Source organism: Sander vitreus, chromosome 9, assembly GCF_031162955.1.
Source record: "Sander vitreus isolate 19-12246 chromosome 9, sanVit1, whole genome shotgun sequence".
Lineage (NCBI taxonomy): Eukaryota > Metazoa > Chordata > Actinopteri > Perciformes > Percidae > Sander > Sander vitreus.
Genome location: NC_135863.1, coordinates 2,527,232 through 2,537,127, shown reverse-complemented (window position 1 = coordinate 2,537,127; position 9,896 = coordinate 2,527,232). Strand labels below are relative to the sequence as shown.

General features: G+C 44.9%; 2 protein-coding genes across 2 annotated transcripts in view; one reads left to right on the top strand and one right to left on the bottom strand.

Moving 5' to 3' along the window:
* Window positions 1-775: 775 nt before the first annotated feature.
* On the top strand, window positions 776-3,861 carry igfbp1a (insulin-like growth factor binding protein 1a). Its single transcript, XM_078258339.1, is given in 5 exon segments — window positions 776-1,342; window positions 1,512-1,681; window positions 1,990-2,118; window positions 2,686-2,793; window positions 2,795-3,861. Coding segments are annotated over 5 exon segments (807 nt in total). The 5' UTR covers window positions 776-960; the 3' UTR covers window positions 2,813-3,861.
* A 590-nt stretch (window positions 3,862-4,451) lies between these two features.
* The window catches only part of LOC144523048 (insulin-like growth factor-binding protein 3), a 23,245-nt gene continuing 17,800 nt past the window's right edge, over window positions 4,452-9,896 (bottom strand). Inside the window, exon 4 of the mRNA XM_078258338.1 lies at window positions 4,452-8,109. Coding sequence (XP_078114464.1) covers window positions 7,984-8,109 — 126 coding nt within the window. The 3' untranslated portion in view covers window positions 4,452-7,983. The remainder of the gene's footprint in view (window positions 8,110-9,896) is intronic.

The window sequence follows — 9,896 nt, the reverse complement described above, 5'->3', positions numbered from 1 at the left end:
ATATTTTTATCCCAGGAAACGGCTATTTACAATGGGACACATCTCCTGTTCTGAGTCCAAAGCCGGGTTCAGTGCGCGCGCGAGGGACACAGAGGGATCACATACTACAGAGCCCAGAGCGCTTGACTCACTGGCGTAAATGGTGACCGTCATTTGCGCAGATATTTCTAAAAATAAAAAAAAAGTTGGTTTTATTATCCCTCTGAAATGCACGGATGAGTTATCATGCCCAATTAGAGCCGCTGGTTCGCTCTGTGCGCACAGCGTGGGCGTGCGTAATTTGCGCTCATTAAGTTAGTTTTTCCCAAAAGTTGTGTAAGAAGTTCGGGTAGGACAATTAATGGAGAAAGCGTCATGAATAGGCAACGTTGTTCCTGTATAGAGGAGCTCGTCTGTGTCCGCGCAGAAAACAAGGGACTGTTTCGCCTCTTAAATGGATTAAATGAGCTCAGTACGCTGTGTGAAGACAAACAGAAAAGAAACACTCTGTCTCTGTTGGTACTGTACGCTGGCAGTGGTGGGGCAAAGTGGTTTTAGTGTAGCACGAGGGTGAGAAAAAGGAGGGTGGGGGGGGGGGGGGGGGTCCTTGATTGCAACATCAAACACTGGTGTCGTCACTCGTCGGCGATACGTGCAAGCATTGCCTGTTCCAAAAGCAATATTGACGTGAATATTGTATTAAAATGAGCTGCCTGGCCGGACATATGCGGGCCAATCAGAGCCCACTGTAACATCACACCTTCTTTTCAGAAATCATTCATAACGCAGATGCGTCAAACACTCACAGAGGACCCGGGCTATAAATACGGCTGCGCTCAACGCACAGTTAGACATTTTCCCCAAATCAAACGCAAGTCATAACTGAGCAGGGAACCGTGGGAATCCGGTTTCTACCTTTGATAAGCTCTTTACCTTGCTCTACATTTTATATTCTAGGCTATATTTAGTATCCAGCTCACTATGTTGTCCATGGGTGGATTACATTTGAAGCACGTCGTGGTGGCAGCGGTGTGCTCCGTGCTGGCCACAGGGACGCTGGGGTCCCCGGTAGTGGGGCCAGAGCCGATCCGATGCGCCCCGTGTTCTCCGGAGAAGCTGAGCCAGTGTCCAGAGGTGGCCCCCGGATGCACCGAGGTGCTGCGGGAACCCGGCTGTGGATGCTGCCTCGCCTGCGCCCTGAAGGCTGAGGAGCTGTGCGGGATCTACACGGCGCCGTGCGGCTCCGGACTGAGGTGCACCCCGAGACCCGGCGACCCCCGGCCGCTGCACTCCCTCACCCGGGGGCAAGCCGTGTGCACGGAGAGCACGGAGCCCGAGCCGACCCCCGAGCCCCAGACACAAGGTAGGCCTATATATCCTTCACATTTACAGGCTACATCGGTGTTCAGCAAATCCAGCAAATCATCCTTCTTAGGCTACAATTCCCCCCCCCCAAAAAAAACACTTGGCTGGTCTAATTACAGTTACATTCAGTCAGTCCCGATTCACATTCATTCACTTTCCTTCTCCAGATCAGGGAGAGCCAGAGGCTGAGATGGAGAACGCAGCCATCGTCCCGGACCCCGGCTCCAGCCACTACCTCCCCGGCCACAGTAAACCCTACGACCCGAGGGCTGCTGCGGACGCTCAGGAGAGCATGAAAGCCAAACTCCTCGCCAACCGCAAGAAAATGGTCGAACAGGTGAGACCCAAACGCTGCCCCGGCATCATTGTGTGAAATCCTCTGTGTGTAATATGTTACTAAAAGTTTTTGGGAGGAGGTTTAGGGGAAGAGGGCTCGTGCACCACAAGGGGGGGCTCGTGTGCTGTTTGAAGGGAGATGATGGAGACAGAACGAGACTGGGGATGCTTGTTATTACAAGTTTTATATTGCTGTCAGCCCACGTGTTTGCTGATAATAAAGCGGTGCTCCATGTTATTTCTGTGTGTTGGCACCGTGCAGGTACAGAGCACGGTTAACCCTTCTCTCACCTGTTTCCTCTCTACCAGGGGCCCTGTCATGTTGAGCTGCTGAGAGCCTTGGAAAAGATTGCCAAATCCCAGCAGAAATTAGGAGACAAATTAACCAGATTCTACCTCCCCAACTGTGACAAGCACGGGCTTTACAAACCCAAACAGGTTGGTGTCTCCAGCAAAATGTGCTCCGAGTGTGTGTTGGAGTCATAACTCCATTCAGCTTGAAAGAATCTCACTAATTTGTGTGTGTGTGTGTGTGTGTGTGTGTGTGTGTGTGTGTGTGTGTGTGTGTTCGTGAGCCAAGATTATGTCAACCACAGCTTTAAAGTGTGTGTGTGTGTGTGTGTGTGTGTGTGTGTGTGTGTGTGTGCTTGTTTAACTATATTTGTGGGGTCCAAAAACCAGGTGTCCAGTATGGTTGTGGGGTCCCGACAGCTTTGTGGGGCCAAAATGCTGGACCCCACAAGTTTAAAGGGCTGTTTGAGGGTTAAGACTTGGTTGTAGGATTAGGGTTAGAATTAGGTTATGGTTAGGGTGAGGGTAAGGGTTAAGGTTAGGCATTTAGTTGTGATGGTTAAGGTTAGGGTAAAGGGCTAGGGAATGTATTATGTCAATGACAGGTCCCCACAAAGATAGTGCCACAAACCTGTGTGTGTGTGTTACAGGCAGGGATTTGTTCAGCACCATTTGCAGTTCAAATAAAAGATTTTCTGTTTGCGTCACTTGCAGTGTGAATCCTCCTTGGACGGACAGAGGGGACGATGCTGGTGTGTGAACTCCTGGAACGGCAAGCAGATGTTAGGTTGGATCGACCTGCCTGTAGAAGCCGAGTGCCCTTAAAGAGATCAACCACTGATGCAGATCTCACAAAAGAAGAAGAAGAAGAAGAAGAAGAAGCAAGCCACTGATTTTTCCTTTTGGATAAATGTTTATTTATTGATCTTGTCCATGGTGGTGTTTAATTCAGGTACACTGTCATTGCTGGGCTTTGGGTCCAGGCCACTCTGAACCCCTCCCTCCCTCCTCTTCAAACACCCGTCCCAAAGAGAAGAAAAAAATCTATTTTTGTTTTTCTGAAAAAGATTTTAATATTGATGCATTTACTCTTCAGCCTTATTTATTTCAACATTATTTGTTATTTGTAATTATTGTATGAGTATTTATATAATGTTTTGCCTTATTGTTATTATATTATTATTTTTATGGGTGTATAAAGTGTATATATGTATCTTGGCCCTGAGTAACTCCACTGCTGAGTTGAGCTTGCTCTACCCTTAAGGAGTTGTCTGGAGGTTTGGTTTGTGACAAACCAAGCAAGAACAAAAGCACTGAGTGACCAAATGTCATTTAGAAGTATTTCTAAATGTTGTTTTTATGATTCATTTTCACATTGTTGCCATTGTTATGTCTTTTTGTTGTCTTTTTTTTGTGACACATGATCACCTTTTGTCAGTGAATGCAAAACTCTCAGTCGGGAACCTTATAACAGTACTCAGAAAACATTTCCCATGGTTCCATGGGGTTGCAGTTAGCATGACAGGCAGTGCCTCCCTGCACCGCCTCTCAGACGGGTATTTCTACATTTACCTACCTCCAATATTTATGTGTCTGCTGTCAAGTTATGTTGATGTATCTGTCAAAAAAGAAACGACTTGCTATTTTACTTTACATGTCGCAGTTCTCTTAGCAAGAAGACATGACCACAAAGAGCGAGTCCCACAGTGAACGTGTGACGCCTCTGCTCTGTCTATACATGCTGCTGATGGAGAGAGAATTATTGTTGATGTGAGTCTATTCCAAAGTGACTAACTGCTCACACGTGTGTATGTACTGTACACTTTTGTAATTGAGATGTAATGTAAAAAGAATAAAAAGGTGATATATTTAATAAAAACATTAACCTCAGCTATGCGCTCCTGGCCTCTCTTTCACCTCAGGCAGGTTTACTTTGTGCACAAACATCCATAGGTGGCAAAACATAAGAATCTGCTTTATCAGGACATGATTATGAAAGTCTGTATATATGCATTCCTGCAACACATTTTCTATATTCGGTGTGTGTGTGTGTGTGTGTGTGTGCGTAGTGTTATCACGGTGATCTAAAGTGGAGGTCCTTGTCTAACTTTAGGCAGTTCGCGGGGACATGCAGCGCCACGCTGCCTTTTGACCCGCTCTCTGTTTGCCTTGGTCGGGCACAGGAATTTGCTTCAGCCTCTGGTGCCCACTGCCAGCCTGCCTGGCACCACCAGATTTATTTTTATTCTTTACAAATTGAACCTTTGCTTTATCCTTATTGACACATTCCAAGACTGAGGGGAGCCTGATTGCATTCAAGGACTTCAACACAAGCAAAATTTGTGTCCTGATTGCCTGCAGAAACGAAGCCTGCAGTAAATAATCGGCTTATTAGCTGCTGATGACAACGCTGTTCCTTCCCAGTCATATAAAAAAAAAAGTCAGGCAAGAGACAAAAACAAAACATCACAGACAGCGTCTTAAAATGTGTTCACCTTTTATTTAAAAAAAGACATTAAATACAAATTATATTTTGAATCAATTCCTTTCTCAGAGAAAACAATAGCTGTGTGATTTCTACTTTAGTATCATGAAAAGCTTGAATCAAAAAAAAAAAAAAAAAACTCTTTAAAGGATAAACTTGAAATGAAAAAACAAAATACATTTACCCGTGAACAGAGAATATTCTTAACGTGACCAGCAGGGAAAAATAATGATACAAAATCAAATAAAAAGTGACATTACAGAAGTGTGAGCCTGGCTCTGCACTAACTGACTGAGGCGGGATGGCTGGGTGTGCATGGAGAGAAGTGACTTACTGAGAGGTGAGAGGTTCAATGGCCTTAAGAAGCAGTGAACTAAGATGACCAGAGACCTGAGTGCCTGACTGACAACAGATTTTGCCCGAGGCTGAAACTCGCCTGTTGGGCACTGAGCTTACAAATGACCCTGCTGAGGAACAGAAGGAAAAGGTTCATTAAAAAGTAAAACATTCATTAGTGATTATATTCCCCAAAATACACTGAATCAAATAGACTTTACTGTGCAATCGGTGAGCCATTGAATTGTTCATAAGAAAACCTAGTTTGGATCAGCTTATAATTCTTTCTTAGATAAATATTTTTTATTTTTAAGTACTGTACATGATGTCTAGTCAGACACATAGCTGGCCAGGAAATAATAATAATAATAATAATATATATAAAAAAGACACACTTACAAATATTAGGGAGGGAATAGCTTAAACATATTTGTATGTATGTTCCTCCCCCATACATCAAGTCTTTGAATAGATGGGATATAGCACCAACAGGTTGGTTCTAAGTTGCTGCTCTCTATTAAAGGAAGTGTACAGCCGATTTCATGCTACCAAGCTACTGGGCAAGCATTCTTTGTCGGCACTCTCTCCACTTTTCAAGTCTTTACACAGGATGTGGGAGAGCATCGGGCAGGAAGCTCCTCGGGGAGGACCCTGCCTCCTGCCTCAGACCCCCTACCACTTGTGTGAATGCATATTTGGTGCTGTGTCCACCTTGTGGAGATTTGTTGGCATACGATCATACAAGCATTTCTCAAACGAAAAACACAACAACAACAACAACAACAACAACAACAACAACAAAAACAACAAAAAGAAAGTAGTTGCATTGAATGGGAACTTTCTGAGGGGTGTTTGCTAAGAATTGCTGTCAGAAGTCCTGGTGTAGCTTCGTTTATTTATATATATATATTTTTTTCATTCTCTCTTTTTTTTCTTCTTCTCCTCCCTGGGTTATTATTGTTTTCTTACAGTATCACACTGTTTCATCTGACATTACCTCTAAGGAAAGGTATGCAGATGCAGATAGGTCCAATTGTCTTTAACTGCATGCATTGACGAGTATAGCGGCGCAGCTAAAGTGCTTTAAGTGCTTGTGCTTGAAGCATAGGGGCAGCTGGCACCTGCGGCAGGGCGGGCCGGTCACACCGGGCCTCGCCCCGTTCAAACAAGCCTACACCAGGTTGCACCACTGACAGGAAGAGGACTGGAGGTGGGGCAGGGGGTGCTGGAGTGGGGACTAACAGCTTGGGTTAGTGGGTTAGAGGCGGGATCAGGACACAGTTTTAGACAGGGAGTAAAGACATTCAGAGACGTCAGAAAGACGTCAGGTTGGGGGACCTCGGCACCGGAGCTGCATGACGGACACGGGACAAGGAGAGGGGATGAGGACACAGGGGAGCAGGTTAGAGCGACAGTGGGACAGTGACATGGATGTGGACAGGAACAGTAGGCGGTGGGAAAAAGACAGAAGACCTTGAGTTTGAAATACTCGTGATTCACAGCAGTTACAGTGGATTACATTGGCAACCCAGAGTCACACAAAAAGTATCAAAATGTCCATGGAAACTTCTCAAACCACTGCAGCAGCACGATCCATACATTCCTTTTGTTGCCAAAATATGGCCGAATAAACAACTTCTCTTTGTTTCTAGCGCAGTCAGCTCTTCAACTGTTTGTCAATCATAACTAAACATAAACAGCTAACTGTGCTAGCGACAATGAAAGCTGTCTTTCGCCATATTTTGGTGGTCTGATGTGCTCTGAGTTAGACTGAAATGCAACTTCAGGTTCGCTTCAGTGTTCAGTCTGATGTTAGCTGTTATTTGAGGTTAGACTATTTGCAAATTAGAAGCAACTGATGTATCCGCCAGCGTCTTTCACTTTGTTCAAATGGAAGCTGTGGTAGCAGATGTGAGGAACAGTAATGCAATGTTTTTTTTTTTTCAGATTGATTAAAGTTGTAATCCCAACCATCAATGAAAAATAGAGGTCTGGAACCAGGCTAATATTTTGGCACATTTTGTATCTTAATCCACTTCTCCGCTGTTCATCTGTTCCTTCAGTATGTTCCAACATAGTTTCTCCAGAACATAGTTAAACACACACAAACTTCCACTTCACACTCTCGCAGCCTTATAGCTCAGAATGTCTGCCAGGAGTAGTGTACTCGCTGGAGGAGTGGATTCAGAAGTTTCTCTGGACGTTGTCATGCTGTTTTTACAGGATCACCCTTCAAATCTATTGTAGCTGTTGTGAATCCAATCTAACTACAGCCGCTGTCCTCCACACAGGTGCTACAAATGTTAGAGCCACATTTCAAGCCAAAAGGTAGATTTTTAGTGAAGTATTCCTTCAAACAAGGACTACAGAGGGTGAAGAGGAGGGGAGGCATGGGAAGGTTTGTTTTTAAGGCACTGAAACTGCATGGTTTGCCTCTATTCCCTTCCTGATAGCAGGGCAAGGAACAAGGAAGCCCTGCCATCCCTTAATTCTTCACTTCAAATTGGACTCTGAGCCAGAGAGCATTTTTTCTTTCTTTCTGCATTGTTTAATGGAGCATGGGCTGGGGATGGGCAGTCTAACATCTCTGAGCTTAGTAACATACAATATTTACACAAATAAACACTTTTGGGAAAGCGCACACTCACACGCCATTTTGCACAGACATGCAGCTGTGCACACGTACGTTATGCAGGTGCTCACACATAAAGACACACACACACACAGACTCGCGGTTACACAATAGAAACGGTGGTGGTGCGTTGTTTTTGGGTCACAGTCACAAACATGTCCTCTTTAAAGTGAGTGGAAAAGTCCATCCTTCCTCGCTCTCTAAAAGAATAGTGCAGATGGTAGGATTCTCTCTTTCTTCCCCTTCTCTCTCAGCTTAATTGTTGTTTTCTTTTTAAGGAAGGTTAAAGGTTCTCTAAGCACAGGACAGATAGCTGTGATGGACAGGAGTCTTGGCCAGTTGCCGAGGCGGTGCTCCACCCCTCCCCCCCACACTTCTTCTCCCCCTAACTCTCCGACAGAAATAGGACCCGAAATCAAAGGTCCAGAGCCCCTCCGAATGTTTACATAAAACTACATGCAAGAACAAAATTGGCTCTTTCTCTCTCTGTCTCCCCCCCCCACCCCCCCCTCTTATTCTCTGTCTTCCTCTCTCCGTCCACTTGCGTCCCTCCGTCCTCTCATTTGCTCTCCAGGTGGTAGCACTTCTTCTCGGCCTGCTCCTTGCCGTCGTAGCCAGGCAGAGCCTGCCCGTATTTGTCCACGCACCAGCAGAAGCCCCGCCTCCTGCCTTTGGATGGACGGCACTGCAAACAGAGGGCGAGAAAAATATTTAGTATACTGCTGTTTTGCTGCTTTTACTACACACTATGCAACGATTAACACGTTTAGCAGAGGACTTGTCACTTTGAGATACACTGTGAAAACAGATTAGCGTTTTCAAGGTGAGGACCTACCCTGACACAGCTTTATCAACTTTATTCACATCTGTGTATTATTATAATACAACTAAACCTTTCTCTGTTGGCTTTTAGGTTTCGGATGCTTGTCAGGAGGCCAAGTCATGCCTCAGCAGAACTCTCGATCACGGAGAGGAATGCCCTGATGTCTGGAGACGCCTCCTAGCTTTTATGTGCAGAAACTATCAGAGATAAACACTGCAGATGATGCAGCTGCTCGTCTCGTGAAGGATGATAATAAGTGTATCAAGATCAGAGCCTCGCTCAGGCATCCACGTGCCACCAGCATGCCATTGTGTTTGTCCCTTCTATGAGCTGTTTATTAATCAGGCTTATGTGCTCCTGACCAGTGGGGGTAAACGATGAAAAAGCAGATTATTTTTGATAAAGAGGGGCAGGGAATGAGGAACGCACTGAGTGAGTGAGAGTGAAGGAGTGTGAAGGTAAACATGGAGTTGCTAAAATATTTGCCAAGGCCAGTTGGAGGGCTGCAAGGAAACCAATGCTGCTATTCTGGGAAACTGGCAGACACTCAAAATCATCTGGAGCTGATTATGGCCTGCGCGTGCACGAGCGCACGTGCGTGTGCGCACATGAACACACATCAGCAAACATGTAGGCGCACACAAACAAGAGTTGTGTCTACTGTATGTATACATACCCCCCACCTGCTTACACACACACACACACACACACACACACACACACACACACACACACACACACACACACACACACACACACACACACACACACACACACACACACACAAGTACGCAGTACTACCAGATGTCCCACAGGGGGCCGAGCTTTGTAGAGTGGCAACTTTATGAGTTCCATTCGGGGTACACATGAAACAACCCAATGAGTCGGGCCAGGCTAAACTCTGGCTCAGAATACTTCTCCTCTTACCCATCGTCTTCCCCCGGGGGGAGTGGTGACAGAGCTGTGAGGTGACCAGCCAGGAACGAGACACGCCTGTCTGTCTCGCTGCCTGTGTCTTTAGCGGTGCAGTCCAAAAGTAGTGGACAGTATACACTATATGCAGTCCATAAGTATATACACAGTATATATATATATATATATATATATATATATATATATATATATATATATATATATATATATATATATATATATATATATATTTGGCTCTGTACACCAGAACACTTTCAATGAAACAATGAATCTGAGGTTTACTGTAACTTTGAGCAATACCAGGCAGCCATTGGTCACCATTCATTCCTGTACGATATTGAAATGAATTAGCAGCAGACTCTTAAAGCTTGCTTGAATTCTACAATCCACAAAACTGAACATTCACCATCTACATTCATGTTTGTCTAGGCTACATTACGGTTGTGAGTTAATGCAGTGCAGCCTTTTCAACATTACCACGCGATGACAATCTAACAGTGACAAGAACTCATGCGGACTTGATGTTCAATGTGATGGATCAGTTCATGCAAGTTTCACGAGCCCCCTTCATTTCATATCCTACAGAAATGAAAAGAAACCACTGGTTGCCAGGGACGGTAGGAAAAATAAGCAAAGTAAAGTTCTAAAGCCTGTAAACACACTGGTATGTATGGTCACATTTAAGAGTATTTGGGGGAGTCAGTTGTTAACAAACC